Here is a 21,421-nt window from a genome sequence, read left to right on the forward strand (position 1 = left end):
CATTCAGGCCATAGGAGAAAACACCAAGGTTGGTCCCAGGCAGAAAGAGTGCAGAAACTATTTTTCTACAGTAAGCTTTGTAGAATCATTTGACTCTTTAAATAGATGCATTAATAATATTTTAGGTAAAAAACTTTTCTACTCTACTTCTCCTAAAGTTCAGGAGTGAAAGTGAGAAGTTAGCAGATAAAAATTTATGTGATTAGATTATGTTAATATTGAACATCTTATCTTGCCTATACTAGATAGTGTCCTAAAGATAGGTCTATGTTAGTTCCATAATTTTATAATCCTCAGTAGTAGGTAGCATATCACTAAGCATCTTGTAAATATTCATTCTACAGTTTTTCTTTACAGAACAGATGGCATTATGTTGTTAATATATTAAAAAATCAGGGCGACTCGTGGCTCAGCTGGTTAAGCATCTGCTTTCGGCTCAGGTCATGATCCCAGGGTCCTGGGACCAAGCCCCGCATCGGGCTCCCTGCTCAATGGGGAGCCTGTTTCTCCCTCTCTCTCTGCACCCCGGCTCGTACTCTCTCTCATTCTCTATCTCAAAAAAAATAAATAAAATCTTAATATACACACACACATATATATAAAACAAAATCTAGATTATCACAAGAATTGTGGGTTCCATATTAATAATGATTGAGCTTATTCTTTATCTTAAATAAGTCATTCACAGAGAACAAAGCAAATCTTAGGGAAGCTGTTTTTTTATGCCCAGTATCCCCACCTTCATTTTAGTCAGAAAGCCTTGAAAACTGGCATGGTATGTAAATAATATTCTTTATCCACAAATTAAAAGATTCAGAATCTACAAATACTACCAAGAAAGGTAAAAAAAAAAAATTTTTTTTTTTCAAACCAAGAAACAGGCTCTTAACTACAGAGAACAAACTAATGATTACCAGAGGGGAGGTGGGCGGGGGGGGATGGGTGAAGTAGGTGTAGGGGATTAAGAGTACACTTATCATGATGGACACTTAATAACGTATAGAATTGTGGAATCACTATAGTGTACACTTGAAACTAATAGAATACTGTATGTTAACTATACTGGAATTAGAATTAAAAACTTAATAAAAAATTATTTCAACTTTATTGAGGTATAATTGACAAAATTGTAGGATATTTAAAGGATACAACATATTGATTTGATAGGCATCATGAAAGGATTCTCAACATCCACTTAATTCATACATGCGTAACCTCACATACAGGAAGGTAAAATTTAATATATAAAATTTAACATCCACAGGGCGCCTGGGTGGCTCAGTCGTTAAGCATCTGTCTTCGGCTCAGGACATGATCCCAGGGTCCTGGGATGAAGCCCCGCATCGGGCTCCCTGCTTGGCAGGAAGCCTGCTTCTCCCTCTCCCACTCCCCCTGCTTGTGTTCCTGCTCTCGCTATCTCTGTCAAATAAATAAATAAAATCTTAAAAAAAAAAAATTTAACATCTTCTGTCACAACTTCAAAATAATTTCTCAATAATCACATAATTCTATTTTATATCTACTTCTAAAATGAATAAAGCTCCATTAAATAATGATAATGATTAATATTTTTAGATTTCATGTATAGAACTCTTGAATCACTATTTTGTACATCTGAAACTAATATAACACTGTATATTAACTATACTGGAATTAAAATAAAAATAAATTTTTAAAAAATTTTTGGATTTCAACAATCTTTTCAGAAATATCCCACACTACCTCCAAATAACATCTACATGGATCAAAAATATATTAACTTATTTTTAAAAAGAAAGTGACACAGCAAAATGGATAAAAATACTAGTTTAGGTAAGATATAACAAGTCTGAAAGATATAGACCAAAATATTAACAGTGATTATCTCTGAGTGCAGAGGATATAGTGAGTGATCATTCCATTCATTACCTTTTTCCTTTCTACCTAGCCATCCAATTTTTCTGAAATGTACATATTAAAATAATTTTAAAGGACATAATAAAAAATAGCTCTCCTATAATGAACTCATAACATGCTTCTAAAAAATCACCTGAAAGTCAGTGACAAAAGCTAGAGGAAAAAGGCTTCAAAATAAATGAAAGGTCACAAACAAAAAGGAGAAAGGAGAAACATAGTGAACCCATAACTTCTCTTAATAAATACAGTAGAGAACTATGTCTCAAATCTTTCTACAGAAGTAACCTGCAGAAACATTTGTACTGCACTTTGCATTACTATCACCTTCAATATTATTTTCTAAAAAGTATTTTAAAGCTCTCACATAAATTCTTAGCACTTACTGCTGTAAGGCCTTCATTATTACAAATGTTGACATCAGCACTGTATTCTAATAATTTACTCATGCACTTCTTCTGCCTGAAAAGAAAAAAGAGACAGAGATAACTGGTACAAGAAAAATAAGCCAATGACAATTATTTTACTGAAATATTGACAACACTCAATACTAGTTGATGGCAAGTATCAATCTATAGGTTTTTAAACAAATGTTTTAACATCTGAAATAAAATGAAAAAACTGTGACATATAAAAAATATGTAACAGTGTATATGTAATAGCGTATTATATACCATATGTTACATATACAGTATTAACATATGGATATACTACATTTGTAGTACTATATATGCTATATACAAAATAGATAGTATATAATAGAGTATATATGTTTATGTGTTACCATTCACTCAATTAGATCATAAATTTCTCAAGCCATGGGGCACCTGGGTGGCTCAGTCGTTAAGCGTCTGCCTTTGGCTCAGGTCATAATCCCAGGGTTCTGGGATCGAGCCCCGCATCAGGCTCCTTGCTCCGTCGGAAGCCTGCTTCTCCCTCTCCCCCTCCCCCCTGCTTGTGTTCCCTCTCTCGCTGTCTCTGTCAAATAAATAAATAAAATCTTAAAAAAAAAAAAAATTTCTCATGCCATGAATTGTATACTTCTTTAATAAACTCAGTATTAAGCATAGCTAGGTGCTCTCAATGAACTCAGTAAAACTTTATTGACTGATTATTAATTATTCAATCCTTTAAGTTAATAGCTAAAATTTTTATTAACTGAAAAGATCTTTTTAAAAGGGAACAAATTACTTTTCTAGCTTTGCTTTTTGTATCTGAAATGAAATTAAATGTAATTTAAAATCAGCATTATAGTCAAAGAAAAGAAAGAAAAAGTTCTGAGAAACTTGTAAGTTCAACATTTATAAAGCTTATCTAATAAACTGTTCTGAAAACCATAGGAAATAAATCTTCAACAATCCTGAGACAACAGACCAGACAGCCCTATTAAAATGAATACATTGTTCAAAATATGTGTATGTGTGCCTATACCCATATTGCTGGATTTCTAAAACATCTTCAAGAGCCTCTTAGACCACTTGCCTATTGCCAAAACAAACACTTAGGTGGAAATGGGCCAGGGAAATAGTCCCAAGGAGGTGTTTAGAGGGAGCTGCTGAAGGAAAGCAAAAATCCATAATGCTTCCCAAACCAAAAATGAACTGTAAAAGACAGACAGCAGTATGAGAAATGTATCCTTTTTTTCTCATTTAACAATCATTATTGATATTTTATAGAATCTCAGGATGTCAAAACAATCCACTAAATGAGCACTTATTTTGCCAAGAATTAGAGCTAAAATATTAATTAACACATGGGCTCTGCCCTTTATGAGGTCACAACCTAGCCCAAAATATAAAGCAAAAAATCGTGTTTCAAATCTGACCAACATGCAACCTAAGAATACACAACAATTCTGAAGTCTTTTATTTTTTTTTAACAATCTCATATAATCATGAGCAACACTGGATCCTCCTGTACAGGAAGCAACTATTTTCCTGCCCAGATATTGCAACAATTACGGGAAGCTTATGGTAACCCAAATGACACAGGGGCAAATCATCCTAGTGCTCTGTGGTAGCTCAATGGGTCTTCTACTGGGAAGGAGGGCAATTCAGTACCAGCGCACCCAGTACTACCAGTTAATGAGAGGAATGATAAAGCAGGCCAGGAGAATTCTACTACTCATCTAACGGTAACTGAGGGAGCAAAACAAAAAACAAACTCCCAAACACGGATGGACAAGCAAAAGGGGCATAAGTCCCCTGTGACTTCCGCTTCAGCCTAGACAAATTTGAACTCATAAAGAAATTATAATAAAAAGCTATTTCTGAAAATATCAGAAGCTACAAGGAGTAACATGTACTCAAGCCACTCAGTAAACATTTATGGAGCCACTCTAAGTTGTACAAGGCACCCAGTAACAAAAACTAGAATAGTCAAGTATTGAATATCACAATCTTTATAGAAACAGAAAGGTATCCAAATTAGATGTTATGTTAAGGTTACAAACTCTTCTTATTCCTTCTCTCCTCACTGACTTGCCATGTAAATCAAGCGATTTCTTGGAGACATTAAGTCTCCAACTTAAATGTTCTCACACCTCCACCCAAAAAAAGATAAATATGTAAGGTGATAGTAGTGATGGATGTGTTTACTAACTAAATGAAAGGAATCCTTTCACAATGTAGATGTCTATCAAATCTTAATGATGTACACTTTAAAAATCTTACAATTTTGTTGGTTATAGCTCAACAAAACTAGAAAAAAAAAAGTAATGATCTCCTAAATGACTTAAGTCTCTGACTACAATGGCAATAGACATTTTATCCCCACTGTGCACCAATCTCTCCTTTCACTTACAGTCGTTGATCTAGAGTACTGAGCTTTTTTTCTACGTGTAACTTTTTGAAAGAGATTTGTCACTAGCTTACCAACCCTTGGGATAACGTATCTAGATCTGAGATCAATTCAGCAAGGAATGAATTCAACAAGATCTATGACCTTGGGTGTGACACCCTACAAACATCACCAGTGTGGCTATTATAAAAATAGTTGTTTAATTAGCACATTGTTACCTTGTTACCTATCAGAACAGTGGACAACTGGTTCACATGCTAAATCAAGAACTGGATCAGACCAAACAGGGTCAAAGGAGTATGCCTTTTCCCTGTCCAACCTAGATATCACTATGGTTCTTTTATTTTTGGTTCCACTTTAATCCTTGTATGCAAAAATTTGGTCTCAGAATGATGCAGTACACAATTTTAGCCCCATATCTCAGTCAGGCATCTCCCTCAACTACCTAGAATCTCAGGTCAAAACAAGAAACAAAAATATTTTCAAGAGTAATCAAAAGAAGAGGGGCAGACGGGTGGCTCCATCAGTTAAGCTTCTGTCATCGACTCAAGTCATGATCCTGGGGTCTTGGGACTGAGCCCTGCAGCAGGCTCCCTGTGTGGTAGGGAGTCTGCTTCTCCCTCTCCCTCTGCCCCTCTCTCCCCGCCACTCATGCTCTCTCTCTCAAATAAATAAAATCTTTAAAAAAAAAAAAAAAGTAAACAAAAAAAAGAGACATAGGAATATACCTTTTTTTTGAGAGACAGGGGGAAGGAGAGATAGGGTAGGAGCAAAGGGAGAGGGAGAGAGCGAATCTTAAGCAGGTTCCATGTCCAGCACAGAGCCCAAAAGCGGTCTCATGACCCTGAGACCATGACCTGAGCCGAAATCAAAGAGTTTGAAGCTTAACTGACTGAGCCAACCAGGTGCCCTAGGAATATACTTTTATATATTTGAAACATGTTTATAAATATAAGTTCTTCAAGCCCTGAGTCAAAAACTACTTTTTTCATTTTAAACATAATTCCAGCCATTTGGTATGGTTTCTCAGTCCAACAGAATTTTTTTTAAAGATTTACTTATTTTAGAGAGAGAGCACACACACATACACACTCCCGCACAAGAGAGGGGGGAGGGGGAGATGGGGGCGGGGAGGGACAGAGAGAGAGAGAGAGAGAGAATCTCAAGCAAACTCCCTGCTGAGTGTGGAGCCCAATGTGGGGCTCGATCCCAGGCCTCTGAGATCATGATCTAAGCTGAAATCAAGAGTCGGACGCTTAACCGATTGAGCCTAGGTACCCAGGCACCCCTCAGTCCAACAGAATTTTAAGACATAAAAAAATAGGGGCGCCTGGGTGGCTCAGTTGGTTAAGCATCTGCCTTTGGCTCAAGTCATGATCCCGGAGTCCTGGGATCAAGCCCCGTGCTGGGCTCCCTGCTTGGTGGGAGGCCTGCTTCTCCCTCTCCCTCTGCTTGTGTGCTCTCTCTCTCTGTCACGTAACTGAATAAAATCTTAAAAAAAAAAAAATAGTAAAAAATAGTAGTAAGTAGAGGCAGACACAGAGATGTGATATCTGAAATTCTCAACAAAAAAGTGAGAAAGAAAGCCATAAAAAAGTATAGTTGCGTTTAAAATACCACACAATGGAGCACCTGGGAGGCTCAGTTGGTTACGTGTCTGATTCTTGGTTTCGACTCAGGTCATGAACTCAGGGTCCTGAGATGGAGCCCCATGCTCAGCAGGGAGTCTGTCTGATATTCTCTCCCTCTGCCCTTACTCTATCTCTCAAGCATCTCTCTTTCTCTCTCTCAAATAAATAAAACTTTAAAAAAGTAAATAGAGCTTTTTTATATTACATATATTATATAAAAGTGTATATATATATATATATATATATAATATAAAAGTAAAATAAACCAGCATAGAATAACATAAAGATGTTCATAATGAAGACCAGAGTTATCAGGAAAAAGCAAAAATATATTTACATTTTAGAAACACTATTATAAGGGGAAAAATTATTTAATAAAAAATTTCAAAAGGAAGGGTAGTAAATACATTATTTATTTAGAAAACTTTTTGTCATAATTAAAAGGAAAGGTAAGTTTTGGTACTGAAAGGAGTAAGTTACCCTAATTTAGAAAGTTTACTACAGTATAGCCCATTCTCAAAAAGATATAAATAAGCTGGGTATAATATATTTACTCCGTCTTTAATTCCATTAATAAAATTAACTGAACAAGTGATTTGGAAAATAAGGTATGGAAATAGATGTGAAAAAGAATGAGCAGGAAAAAGGACACCAAAACAAAGAGGGTGACAATGATGCTTTTTAGAAAATAAAATATCATTATAATACAAGTAAAAATGAACTTAAGTATATTTTCAAGAAAAAATATTAGTAAACAATTTAATAAATTATTAAATATGACAGTTATTTAAATATTGAATACAATGACCCACGACCCTCTTCCCAAGGCAAATATTGGTCAAAAAAAATCACCAAATCCAGAAAGCCTTGAATACTGTCAGTCATAACTGATAATACAACTTAAGCTACTCAAGGGACAAAATATTTACCCATTTCTAGCTGCCAAATGAAGGGGCGTACAACCTGAAATATCTTGATAGTTAGGATTTGCTCCTTTCTTTAATAGCAGGACCAAGCATTCCACCGAACCACAACTAAAACAATATTAAAAACAGTTCAGATACATTCAACAGTCAGTTGACATACACCTCAATTAAAAAAACAAAAAGCTCCATTAAACACATTTTTAAGGTCCATTATTAACCTACAATTTGATTTAACTTGTCATAAATAGTAAATATCCTCTACTTTCAAGAAGGTACATTCTACTATGAAAGCTATGAAGTATTTGAGATGTTCAAATAAAGCAAAATAAAGTATTAATACATAAAAGAAACCACATAGTACTCTCAATTCTTTGGCCTTCCAGAAGCCAAACTCATTATGAAAAATTAATTTTAACATATCTACCTAAGTCCTGAAAGGAAGTTAGATATCAATTAATTGATTGATTACATATGTAACTGGAAGATTATGGATTAAAATCATTCTCATACCTAAGTAAAAAATATAAAGCCAATGGCTTCATGTGCAGTTAACATATAAAATTTCATACTGGTTGGATGAGAGAAAATTTTCAGTGAATGTACTCTCTCAAGTACATCCAGGAAAGATAAACTACTGATCTGACCTAGAACAAGCTAAGATAGTAGATGTGAGACTTGAGTCTGATCTCAAGGTTGACGTATCTAGAAAAAGAATGCAAACACAGCACACTATGCTCTAAACAGAATAAAGAACTGTTCAGCAGTCTATTCTCATCTCTTCCCATAACTATTGTGGGACAACACTGATCCAAAGCTTACTGATCACTGTGCTAGACCAGACTTTAATCCAAAATATCCTCCTTCTTACTTTGCTGCAATGTGAAGCAAGCTTCTTTTCACACGTCCAAATGCATAATTGACATCAAACTTTGAATTTGATAGTAGCTCAGAAACAGACCTAAGCCAAAAGAAAATTAAAAGAATCAATATGTTAAAAAAAAAAAGTTTTAAAAAACATAGTAACTCAAGTTAATTGCCCTTTAGTTACTCTAACCAATTATCCAAAAAGTTCTGTCCCAAGTCAGTCAAAAAACAAAGCACTATTCTCTAAGCACAGCATAGTAGCCAACAGTTTCATCCAAAAAACAACTGCACTGGGGTGCCTAGGTGGCTCAGTCAGTTAAGTGTCTGATTTTCGGCTCAGGTCATGATCCCAGGGTTCTGGGATGGAGCCCCACATCAGGATCCCTGCTCAGTGCGGGGGTCTGGTTCTCCCTCTGCCTCTCCCCCAGTTTGTGCTCTTTCTCTTTGTCTCTCTCTCACTCTCTCTCTCTCTCAAATAAAATCTTAAAAAAAAAAACTGCACTGACCTATAAACTGGTGTTGAAGGTTTCCTCATCTGCTGATCTATATCATCTGCTCCGAAGATACCTAAGTTGGCTTCAGTTCTCCCTAGATTCTTGAGAAACAAAGAGAGTTGGGCTAGCTGCTCCCCTTGCAAAAAGTATAGCCTCCCTATATTAATTTTGGCCAATTAAGAAAATCAGATTTAGGGCGCCTGGGTGGCTCAGTTGGTTAAGCGACTGCCTTCAGCTCAGGTCATGATCCTGGAGTCCCGGGATCGAGTCCCGCATTGGGCTCTCTGCTCGGCGGGGAGTCTGCTTCTCCCTCTGACTCTCCCCCATCTCATGCTCTCTCTCTCTCTCATTCTCTCTCTCAAATAAATAAATAAAATCTTTAAAAAAAAAAAAGAAAAATCAGATTTAAACATGTTTTAGTTGTATCACACAGGAAGTTTAAAGCAAAAAATTATTTATATTTTAAACTTGTTTCAAAATAGTTTCCTTGTCACCTTATTATACCAACTACCCAATGGCTAACCACAGCAGAGCTGCCCGCTACAAGTATAAACATCTCATCACCCAGCCAGATAACTGTATCTCATATGCGCCCTGTAAAGAGTGTCCACACTACATCAATAAAAAGAACATCAAAGCAGAACATTAGGAAGTAAGTTTCCATCAGCCCTAACCTTTTGCAATAAAGATCAGTAGTGACCTCTAACTGAAACCATCACAATGTTGTTCTAATTGTCAGTGACCAACCAAATAACTGACTTAATATCTGATAATTCATTCAGAACATCTCTTACCATAGAATTTTACAGTTGAGATGGATCTTAGAAAATCTTGGTTTTTATTTCACAGACAATAAACTATAAAAGAGGTTAAACAGCATGTCCCAGGACAACATCTATGTCCAAACTATGTTTGTGCATGTATATGTATCCAACATAGGTAAATTTATACTTCTCTTGTATTTTTTTTTTTTTTTTTTTTTTTAGTTTTTGAGAGGTTTTGTTTGTTTCTTTCTTTTTTAAAGTAGGCTCCACATGCAGTGTGGAGTCCAACACGGGCTTGAACTCATGACCCCGAGATCAAGACCTGAGCTGAGATCAAGAATCGGATGCTTAACCAACTGAGCCACCCAGACGCCCTTCTTTTTTATATTTATACAAAAAGCATAAATTTGAAATAGGCACTCACCTGTGTTGATCAGCCATAACCATTGGCATTAATGTATAAACAGCAGTTTCATTATCTGAGTAAAAAACAAAACAAAACAAAAACTAAACAAAAAACAGAAAAAGAATTTATGTCCTATGTTTTTCCAAAGGGTGAAACTTAAAACTACTTCAGAGTTTTCCTAATTCCATATAAAAAGTGAGAAGAGGAGAAAGATTAAAGATAGTGTGGAATACCAGAGGCATTTCAAAATCTGCAACAATGCAGAATTTCTTATCCTAATGCTAGACCCCTTTACATCATCACCAAAGTGCTTAGCTTCTGGATTTGATGGGGAAAATGAGACCTAGTATTTTCCGTAGCTTTAACAACAGAAACTTCTTTTACTTCCAAAAAAGTGTTTACCGAGTTCTTGTTTTATCAAACTTACATGTAGTTTGGGGGAATTTTAAGCATATATAGCGATTATAGATATATATATATATGCTAAAATAATTTTTAAACATTAAATATACATAATACTTGCTTCTTGACAATATTATAACAAAGGGAATTATTTTAGAAGCTTTTACAAAACAGCATTAAAATCTTACTTTTCCACATTACTTTACACTTACGCACATTTTCCTTCATATCTTTTATGAAGCTCACAGAAATATGATCCAAAAGAAAAGGTTAAAAGTCAACAATATCTATGATATTGGACTATACTTATATAAATTTCAGCTTTGTTTGGATTTATTTTTATATATTACTAATGGTCATCTCAATTCAATGCATTTTAGAGGTTTATGGGGTTTTTTTAAGTTATTTACAGAGAAGTAACTCTAACAACTCTTAAAACATTAATGCCAATGCTAAAATTAAAGTTTTAGGAGGAAGTTTTTGCATAGTATCAAGGTATCTCCCCAAAATACTAATTACAAAGGGAAACAGTAAATTTACAGTGGAGAACCCAGCAGATACCACCTTGATCAACTGATAAAGGATAATGTCACCAGATATAATACATATTGATATCATGTAATATCATGTAGCCTCTGATACGATCCACCAGGAATAGAAAAAAGATCAGACAAACCCAAATTAAGGGGAATTCCACAAAAATACCCAAGCAGTCCTCTTAAAAAGTCTCAAAGCCAAGAAAAGTCTGAAGAACTATTACAGTGTGGGGAGGCTAAGGAAACATGGATGACTAAATGCAACGTAGTAACTTGATTGGATGCTAATTAGAAAAAGGACATTAGTGAGAAAACTCATGAAATTTTAATAAAGTCTGTAATGCAGTTAATAGTATTATGATAATGTTAATTCCTTAGTTTTGATAAGTGTACTATGGTTGTAACAAAATGTGAACATTATGGGAAGTTGGGAGAAGGATGCATGGGAACTCTGTACTATTTATGCAACCTTTCTGTAAGTCTTAAATTACTTAAAAATAAAAAGTTTTATCAAAAGAAGAAAAAAGGGGGAATTGTTATCATTAAAAGAGTCTTAAGAGATGATCAACCAAGTAATAATATGTGGACTCTGGGTACTGATCCAAACAAATCAACTGTAAGAGGATGTTTCTCGGAGAAGAAAACTCAATAGGGACTTGATGATAATAAAAATCACTGTCATTTGTGCTGGCTCTACCAATAGTATTGTGGTTATGTTTGAATAAAGCAGTTTATAGATTTAGAAATATATACTGAAGAAATATATACCAAAAAGAAGGAAAAAAGTTATCAACATTTCTTCACATCTTTGTTCATTACTTCACTATTTGTAAGTATATTCATGAAAAGCAATTTAGTCCTAGTAGAACTATTCTGAAGTTTCAGCATGCAGAGGCAACAACTCTTTTACTACAAAAAAAAAAAAAAAAATCCTAGTCCTAACAGCCCACATGTTTTAAACCATTATCTTACAGGCACTGTTCTCAATGCTTTACATGCATCATCTCTTTTATCCTCATAACCACTTTATGAAGTAGGTACTATTATTATCCCCATTTTACAAACAAAAAAACTGAGCACTAAATTAAGTAACAAGCTGTGTGATGGTGGCACTAAGTCGTTAAGCTTGAATTCAAACCTGGCTGATTCCAGAGCCCACACAATAAAAATCTTACAGTACACCCAGTATACTACATATAGTATCCAAAAGGTCTACAATACAATAGTCTTTTATGTGCAAAACATTCTAATTTGTTTTTGTTTGGGGGGGGGGGTTAAAGATTTTATTTATTCATTTGACAGAGAGAGACACAGTGAGAGAGGGAACACAAGCAGGGGGAGTGGGAGAGGGAGAAGCAGGCTTCCCGCCAAGCAGGGAGCCCGATGCGGGGCTCGATCCCAGGACCCTGGGATCATGACCTGAGCCGAAGGCAGACGCTTAACGACTGAGCCACCCAGGCGCCCCTCTAATTTGTTTTATTCTCTTCTATTTCCTTTTTTAAAATGCTGACTGCAATAAATTGTTCTCATTAACTACCGGTGAGTCACCACTAGCAGTTGAAAAATACTGCACTTAAGCCTCCCTGGGCATGGCAACATTTTTTCTCTCTCATATGATACACGCCCCAATAAACATCTGAACTTCCAAGCCATGACAATTTCATTAAGTCTCTCCATAATAAGCAAAGTCATAAACAAGAAGGACCCTTATTTTTAATTTAAACTTATAAATCAAGTTCGTACATAATTTTAAGTGAGCATAAGCTTCATAAGGTTCGCATGGGTTTTAATAGGGTGTTTATTTAGACAAAATTTAGATATATATCTCACTTTTTAATTCACAAATAACCCTATAAAAATATAACTCGTACACCAAATGGTATGAGGAAATAAATAAAACCACAACTATGATGCTACAAGGAGACTATCCAGGAAAAGGTATACTATGAAAGAAGAGAATAAAATTTTTTCTCACTTGCTTCCTTCTCCACGCTCAGGAAGACACCTTAAGAACTAGGTATATAATTAAAATCTTCCAGAGTGATAAAAAAAAGTTTAATCTCTCACTTTTTCACATATGTTGGCCATTTGATTAGTTGATAAAGTTCCAGAACTCTACAACTAAAAGGAAAACCTTGAAGAACAGGGAGCTCAGATTCATTATAACATATACTATTTCTCTTTAAACCATCAAATGGGAACAATTTTTTAAAAACTGATTATCACCCTAATCATCACTCAAATATATGCTAATATGGGCTCAAGTTCCATTATCTTATGAAACAAGCTACATTCACTGTAAATTCAGTAATTTAAGACTATTTTTTCCACATAATCAAACAATATAAACCAATTTTTAAAGTCCACTGAGAATCCATATCCCTAGAGTAATTTATTTCTCTTCACTTCCTCTCTCACAAGAATATTCCTATGTTAGCCCTGCCTAGGATGACTCAACAACCTGCACTCCATTATTTAGTGATAATACTTGGTGGTAATACTCAGGTTTTCATCATCCCAAAGAAATATAAATGTGCTCTACCAGAATCCAATTCAGTCAATCAAATCTGCAGTTTAATCCTATGCAACAAAGTTAATTTTAGAGTAAAAGCTGATTAAAAACTTTCTAACCTTAGTAATGTGTTCCAATCAGATGCTTATTAATCAGTGAATTCTAACATGGCAAAATAAGTATCTGAATATTTCCTAAATTTAGAGAGATCTCAGAACTTTTGTGCAGTCTAAAATGCAAGCCCAACAATCTGGATTTTTATAACTAGATTTTTATAACACATACACATACGCACTTGAAAAAGCGAATCTCAGAGAATTCAAAAAGAAAGATCTATCAGAACTTAGGGACCAAGACAAATTAAAGAAACAAGATGAGCAAATTCATTATAATTTAAAAAAAAAACAAATGAAAGCCAAGATGCCACTTTTGCCTAGCAATATGGGACAATGTTTCATTTTTACTTACTATTCTAGTTTCCAGGGACTCTCAAGACTGTTGGTGGAACCTTCTAAAAAAGTAAGTTGAGAGGTTGATACTCAGAGCTTTACAAATGTTGACATAATTAGATCTATAATTCTTCTTCCACTTATTAATCCTAAGGAAAGACTTAGAGAAAGACTAAGACTTAAAAACTACAAAGCTGCTCCTCATAAAATCTATTATCAAAACAAAAATTAAATTCAGTATTTGTTACATGTATCCTATGAAAAGCTGAAAGGTTATTAGGCATATTTAAAGGTATTTTAAAAGTGATGTTTTCTAAAAGCAAAATAATAGACCATATACCGTATGATCTTAATTTGGTAGAGAAAGACAGAAAAAAATAATAGAAGGAAATAAAATACTAACATTGTTTATTACTAAGTGGTAGAATAACCAATTTTTGAATTTTTCTTCTTGAAATTTTCTACAATGAAAATATATCACTTAATTTTAAGACCAGGAAACATTATCAAGGTCTTCTAAATCATATTTTTGTAAAAAATAGTGGGATATAAACTAAGCAACACAATTGCCAAGTCAATGAAACTGCACGCTGTGTTCTTCACTAACCTATACCAATAATTTGTGGAAAATGAATGAGGACAGCACTTAAGAAATGGACGCAAAGGTAAAAGTTGGAAAGAAAACACAGAAAGAAGTTCAAGCTGGAAGTCTATAGTTACTAAAATCGTAATTATTTTCAGTCAACTACTTCATACTAGCAAAGTACCAAGTAGAAAATTATTTTTCAGAAAATCACATAAATCATCCCTATTCTTAATCCTAAATAGAGACTAGGGGGAAATTTTTTCATGAAAATTATCCACAAAGTTCCCATTCCCACATTTATTAGATGGCTCTCTCCTAACGTCTCCTATAACCTACAAATCACCTCTCCAGCAGCAATTCAAAGAAAGTTTTGAAAAATTAAAGATACACTAATACAATGCATTAAAAAATATATATATATCTCCAGCCTTAACCTCCTACACCTTCTCTCACTGGGGCAAATGGAACGGAAAGCCTCCTAGAGGCAGCAAGGCCATATCCCACTGCCACTAAAACGTAGCAATTCGTGAGGCTGCAAACAAAACGGCTTTATTTCTCACCTTCTTTATTGCTAGTGCTTTCTTTGCCTGTTCTAAAGAAACCCTGGCACAATGAGCTAAAATTCCTGAACTACAAGGATCATGCCTTATTCCTCTTTGTGGAAGGTCCCCAACCCACACTTATGTCTGACGAATAAATGAAGACAGGCAGGCATAATTTCAAAGTGTATATATACACACACGCACAGTACTTTAAGAGTACATACTTGGTATTTAACACCCTTTTATTTGTCTGTTTATTGTCAAAATATCAAAATACAGTACTCTCCATTTCCGAAAAGAAAAGAAAGGCTACTTAACTCCCGCTCTGCAGCTTAAAATAGAAATACTATTTTGGTGCATCTCTCTAGCCCCGGCTAGCAACGACTGTACAATGACCCACAACTGTAATGTTTTCTGAATCCGGGTCTCCGCCATCCGACTGATATTTTTGCCCCTTTGCCAAAACCCCAGATCCACACTCGGGAGATGCTTCTGTCCTGCTTCTTCCAGCACCGGGGCCCGCAGAACCCAGACCCTCCAGCAAACTCCCACCTGCCTTGGTGGGAGCAGCGGTAGAGGGGTAGCCGGGGTTCCAGCTTGGCCCCTCCCAGCTAAAGAAAGTAAATGTGGGCGTTTTCTCGGCTTCGGGTTAGCTTACCCACCCGACCTCGCCGCAGCCCGAGCCCCGCCCCCGCCACGCCACGGCTGCCCCAGACACCCCTAACCCCTCGCCCAGCTCACCGTCGGGCAGCTCGACTGTGCGCGCGCGGCGCAGCGAGCGCGTCAGGCGGTTGAGCTGCTCCATCGCTCTCTCCATCCTCGGCGCGCCCTCCGCGCCCACCCCGCCGCGCCGGCGGCCTCCGCGCCTAACACCCTACATCCCGCCCCGGGCCCGTTCGGCGGGCGGAGGCACCGGCTCGCCCCGGATAACGCCCGGAGCTGCACGGGCCGCTCAAGGCCGCGTCCTCCGCCGGGGGGTCAGGGACTGCCGGACCGACCACTGACGGGACACCCGCCGCTGCCGCTCGCGCCCTTCCTGCCACTGCCGCCGCTTCCCTCCCGGTTTCGCACGGCCTTCTGGGAACAGTAGTTCAGAGCCGGCGGACTCTCGCGCCTGAGGCGGGGCCACGCTGGGTGCGCCGGTGGCTCCGCGCCCAGACGACGCAGACGCCGTGGTAGAGAAATGAGTGCGGCAAGCGAGGCCGAGACTGGGCGTACCCCCAAGTTCGAGGAGAGACTTGCTGTGTGGCCCCACGCCCTCTCCGGCCCGCCAAAGTTGTACAGGAGAGGAGCAGCTTCTTTTAATTCTGTCACTCTCTTATATAGCAGATTGGGGTTTTGCACAGTTCTTAAAATAAATCCATCCTCTAATTCATTCTAGTTTGGGTACATTTGTTTTCCAGATGCATGAACTGCTGAAAGAGTATATTTTTATATGTCAAACTTAAAAAAGAATAAACTCAAACAAATGCAAAGTAGAATACACATTTTCTCTCACCGCAAGTAGCTTAATTATTTGTCTCCCCTTTTGGGTGACTTCATGAGGGCAAAACACCACTCTATCTTGTGTCTTGTACTCCCATACTTACCACCTGACAAAAAGAAGAAACTTTAAGGAAGATATAGATGATGACACCCTGAAAGAAAATTATGGTTTCTTTGGTACAGTGCCGAAGCGTCAAGGTGATAACAGATCCCAGTGGGGAATCCAGACTTTTGTGAGTTGCAAAAAATTTGACAATACCAACAAAGTGTGGAAGAAATGAATCATGAGGAAATGAGTGGGGAAAAATCGTGTTTGTCAGCTCTGCACAGAAGTTGAGCATAAGCCAAGGTAAAAACAGAAATTTGAGCAGCTGAAACATGAAAGAATCCAATCCAGGTAAATACAAATCTGGCTACACGCTGACAGTGAAAAGTTATGGGAGGAATTTTCTTGGATGCTGAAGTAATAAAAAAGCAAAGAGCTTGGACTTTCTCAACTTCTCCTTCAAAGAAGCAAAGCTATTCCCAACAACAACAACAAAAAAAAGGCATTGTTCCTGCAATGAATGGGCACATGTGTGTTGATGATATGTGTTGGCTGACCAAGAGAGTCTCACCTGCCCATCCAGGATATGCAGGGGCAGATGGTAGCTGGCATGGTGTTCCCTGCCAATGCCAACCTAAATCAGTTTCAGACTGCAGCTATTGGTCAATTTTGTCATCACTGCAACAGGCTCAGGGCAGACCTCCTAACTAGTTAGTTCAGATGAGACCTAAACCAGTCTAACAAGATGGGGAGGTCAAAGCTTCAAAGGAATCCCAAATGCTACAGCCCAGTCTGGGTCATGCCCAACCCTTTCAAATGGAAATGCTTCAGCCTTTCTTGGCCTCCCCATTACCATTCAGATCAAGACCACTACCGTACAGAAGTTAAAACCTCAGCCCCTGTTATCACTACCACTCCCTAAGCTGTTACTCCATATAAATTATTTCCAATGTCCGGTGGGCATCAAGCCTGAAAGTCTGGGTACAGGGGCAGGATTGCCCAATAGTCTCCATAGGGGGCATTGTTCCCCATGCTGGTCACTGCTCTACATAGGAGCAGAAGATGCTGGAAGAATGCTGCTATAGATTGTCAGGTCTAAAGTCTGCAACATGATGCAGTCTCTTAAATAGCTCCAAGGTGTATGAAGCTACAGTACTATTACAGGATTATCACCTCCTGTCCAGTAGAATTTTCTACAAAGATAGAAATGTTCGGGGCGCCTGGGAGGCTCAGTTGGTTAAGCGTCTGACTCTTGATTTGAGCTCAGGTCATGATCTCAAGGTTGTGAGATCAAACCCTGTGTCAGGCTCTGCTCTGGGTGTGAATCCTGCTTAAGATTCTCTCTCTTCTTAAAAAAAAAAAAAAAAAGATTCTCTCTCTCCCCCTACCCTTTGCCCCTCCCCCCCAAAATAATAAATTTAAAAAACAAAGATTGAAATGTTCTATAATCTGCGCTGTCTAATGTTGGGGTTAATGGAGAGCATGAAATCAGCCATAATACCTGGCTTGCTAAAATGTAACACAGAAGCTGCTGGGGACGATGGAAGGTTTCAGAGAAGGGCATAGGCCTTTGGAATGCCGAGGCCTGCATGACCACTCTGCCTTAGGAATGCCACGGGGAGTTGCCTTCCCCGAAGCTTTCTTAGCCCAAACAGCCGCCCTGTGATCTAAGAGACTTATGCATTGTCCCCTAGGCTATGTTTAGCAGAATTCGGAGAACACACAGATTAGCATATCGTATCTTTCCTGTAAACAGATCCTCCTAGTTCCAGTAAGACCCCTCGTCACACATCACGTGCCTGAGAAACAGTGATAAGGATTTGTGATTATTCTGAAGGACCAATAAAAGCGGGAGCAAAGACGAGCAAAGGATTTTCGTCTCTGAGCGTTGACCCCCTTGCCTTCTCCTCTCTTTCCTTTCATCTGTTGATACAGGGATTGCTGGCCCTTCCCTGCAGTCTAAAATAGTAGCCACTAACCAACTGGAGGTACAGAGTGCATGAAATATGACCAGTGCAAGTGAATTTTAAATACATATTTAAGGGGCACCTGGGTGGCTCAGTCGGTAAAGTGTTTGCCTTAGGCTCAGGTCATGATCCTGGAGCCCTGGGGTTGAGCCCCACATTGGGCTCCCTGCTCAGCAGGGAGTCTGCTTCTCCCTTCCCCTCTGCCCCTTCCCCCACTCTTGCACACGCTCGCTCACTCTCAAATAAAATATTTAAAAATAAATACGTATTTAAATGTAATTAATTTAATTAATTCATTTAAACTAAATAGCCACATCTGCCTCATGACTACCATATTGAACAGCGCAGCTTATCACACCAGGAAGGAGAACAACAACAACAGAAAAATCAAATTAGCTGAAGAACTAAAGATTTTCTCACTTGTCCTGTGGAAGTCAATATCAAGGATATCAAATGAAAAATTTTAAAAGTTCATTTTTTAATCAAAATTCTATTATTAAAGCATAGAGTTTTTAACTTATAAGAATCTGGATTTTTTTCTTGAGGCAAAAAAAAAAAAAAGAATCCAGATTTTTGGGGCACCTGGTGGCTCAGTCGGTCAAGCATCCGACCAGATTTTGGCTCAGGTCGTGATCTCAGGGTTGTGGGATCGAGTCTAGCATCAGGCTATGCACTGGGTATGTAGCCTGCTTAAGATTCTCTCACTCTTCCTCTGCCCCTCTGTACCCCTCTCCCTCTCTAAAAAAAAAAAGCCAGAATTTTCTGTGGCCCCGTTTTAACTTTCTTTTTTCTATTTCTGAATTTTTTTTTTCTCCCTGGAAATTGGTTTTATTGGAGATACCCAAGCTTAAGTTTCTCCATTTGAAATAAGAAAACAATCAATTTGACAAAAAACAGGAAGAGAGCGGGGGGAAAAAAAAAGCAAAGAACAAGGAACATCATTGTAAAAACAAAATACAAAAACAAGACGGTAGGAATCAGTCCAAATATCCATGGCATAGTCACAGAAAATATAAACAGAGGAAACCTTAATGGTTAAAAGACAGAAGTCTTAGATTGCATGAAAATATAAAACAAAATACTTATTTGCTATTTCTAAAAGACCACCATTTGGGGTGCCTGGGTGGCTTTGGCTCAGGTCATGATGCCGGGGTCCTGGGATCGAGCCCCGCATTTGGGCTCCCTGCTGAGAAGGGAGTCTGCTTCTTCCTCTCCCTCTGCCCCTCTCCCCTGCTCATGCTCTCTATCTCTCTCTCTCAAATAAAATCTTTAAAAAATAAAAAAATAAAAGACCACCATTTGCAGGAGACCACCGTTTCCAAGAGGAAAAAAGATATACCTAATAAGTTTTAAAGAACTGGTATTGTTATGTATTAGTCCAGGTTCTCGAGGGAAACAGAACCAATAGGATGTGCGTACATATATAGAAAGAGATTTATTATAAGGTATTGGCACATGTGATTAGGGAAGCTGTCCAGTTGAAAATCTGCAGTGTGGGCAGGGAGGCTGGAGACCCAATAGAGCAGATTGTGCAGATCAAGTCTGAAGGGAGTCTGCCAAAGAATTCCCTCTTGCCAGTCTTTTCATTCTATTCAGGCCTTCAAAAGATTGGATGAAGTCCACTCACATTATGAAGGGCAATCTGCTTTATTCAGAGTTCACTGATTTAAATGTTAATCTCATCCAAAAAGATCCTCCAAATGGACACATAAAGTGAACCATCACAAACACTATTAATATTAGCAAAATAAACTTTAGAGCAAAAAACATTATTAGAGTCAAAGAGAGTCACCAAGAAGTTTATAATAGTCCTGAATCTATACCTGACAACATAGACTAAAAAAATCTACACTTGAATTACAAAAATAAGTTCTACCACCAATAGTAGATTTTTTTAAAGATTTACTTATTGGAGCGCCTGGGTGGCTCAGTCGGTTAAGTGTCTGCCTTTGGCTCAGGTCATGACCCCAGGGTCCTGGGATCAAGTTCTGCATCAGGCTCCCTGCTCAGCAGGGAGTCTGCTTCTCCCTCTGCCCCTGCTTGTGTGCTCTCTCTCTCTCATTCCCTCTCTAATAAATAATTATTTATTTATTTGACAGGGGGTAGGGGCAGAGGGAAAGGGAGAGAGAGAAACCCAAGCAGACTCCCTGCCAAGCACAGAGCCCAACGCAGGGCTCTATCCCACGACCTTAAGATCATGACCTGAGCTGAAATCAAGAGTCAGACACTCAACTGAGCCACCCAGGCACCCCCCCACACACTTTTTTAAGATTTATTTCTTTATTTTTTGGGGGGGAGAGAAAGAGAGAATCCCAAGCAGACTCCCAGAACGGTAGATTTTTAATACTCTTCACTCTGTAACTGATAGAGCTAGAAGAAAAAGATAGATAAGGAGATACAAGATTCAGAAAATTGAAATACAAGCCTCATCAAGGGCATGTGTGAAACATTCACTCCCCTAACATAGAAGGACTACACATTCTTTTAAAGTACCTAAGTTACATCCACAAAAACACAAAGGGCAGTAGTGCTTGTCTTCCAAACAGTATCAGTCAGGGGCAACTAAGGAGACCATGAGAGAAGCCAGGCTAGGGTAGGCTGGTAACCCCAAGGAATGGAGTGCACAGAGGCAGCTATCAAAGGAAAACAAAGAAGGCTGTGGGTCAAGGAAGGCAGGGGACACAGGAACCAGAAAAACTAACTGGAGCTGAGCCAAAGGAAGCAGCTATAGGTCTCATTAAACCACACTCTCTCATTCAGTATGCAAGCAACAGAATTTTAATTTTTATTTATTTTTTTAAAGATTCTGTCTATTTGAGAGAGGGAAAAGAATCACCCCTACCTATAAGCAACAGAATTTTTATTTTATTTTTTTTATTTTTTTAATTTTTTTTTAAGATTGGCTTACAATCTGGTTTCTGCCCTGACTACTGTTTTGTTCTGTTTTGTTTAAGATTTTATTTATTCATTTGAGAAAGAGAGAGAGAGAGACAGAGCACAAGCAAGGGGAGAGGCAGAGGGAGAGGGATAAGCAGACTCCCCGCTGAGCTGGGAGACTGACATGGGGCTCCATCCCAGGGCCTGGAGATCATGACCTGAGCCGAAGGCAGACACTTAAC

General features: G+C 38.0%; 1 protein-coding gene across 4 annotated transcripts in view; it reads right to left on the bottom strand.

Moving 5' to 3' along the window:
* HACE1 (HECT domain and ankyrin repeat containing E3 ubiquitin protein ligase 1) overlaps positions 1-15,871 on the bottom strand; it is a 96,476-nt gene extending 80,605 nt beyond the window's left edge. For 2 of the 4 annotated variants that reach the window (XM_045865235.3, XM_045865231.3), the window contains exons 1-5: positions 15,546-15,871; positions 9,796-9,850; positions 8,118-8,207; positions 7,253-7,357; positions 2,280-2,355 (exon numbers count right to left, since the gene is read on the bottom strand). In XM_045865235.3, the coding sequence (XP_045721191.1) occupies positions 2,280-2,355; positions 7,253-7,357; positions 8,118-8,207; positions 9,796-9,850; positions 15,546-15,621 (402 nt within the window). In that variant the 5' untranslated portion in view covers positions 15,622-15,871. Of the gene's footprint in view, positions 1-2,279; positions 2,356-7,252; positions 7,358-8,117; positions 8,208-8,619; positions 8,709-9,795; positions 9,851-13,695; positions 13,739-15,545 lie in introns of all 4 variants that reach the window. The other 2 variants (XM_045865232.3, XM_045865234.3) reach the window with 2 other exon arrangements.
* Positions 15,872-21,421: the final 5,550 nt, after the last annotated feature.

The sequence above is a fragment of the Mirounga angustirostris genome, unplaced genomic scaffold (assembly GCF_029215605.1).
Source record: "Mirounga angustirostris isolate CCGP_5_RB_7025 unplaced genomic scaffold, mMirAng1.0.hap1 SCAF_8, whole genome shotgun sequence".
Classification (NCBI taxonomy): Eukaryota; Metazoa; Chordata; class Mammalia; order Carnivora; family Phocidae; genus Mirounga; species Mirounga angustirostris.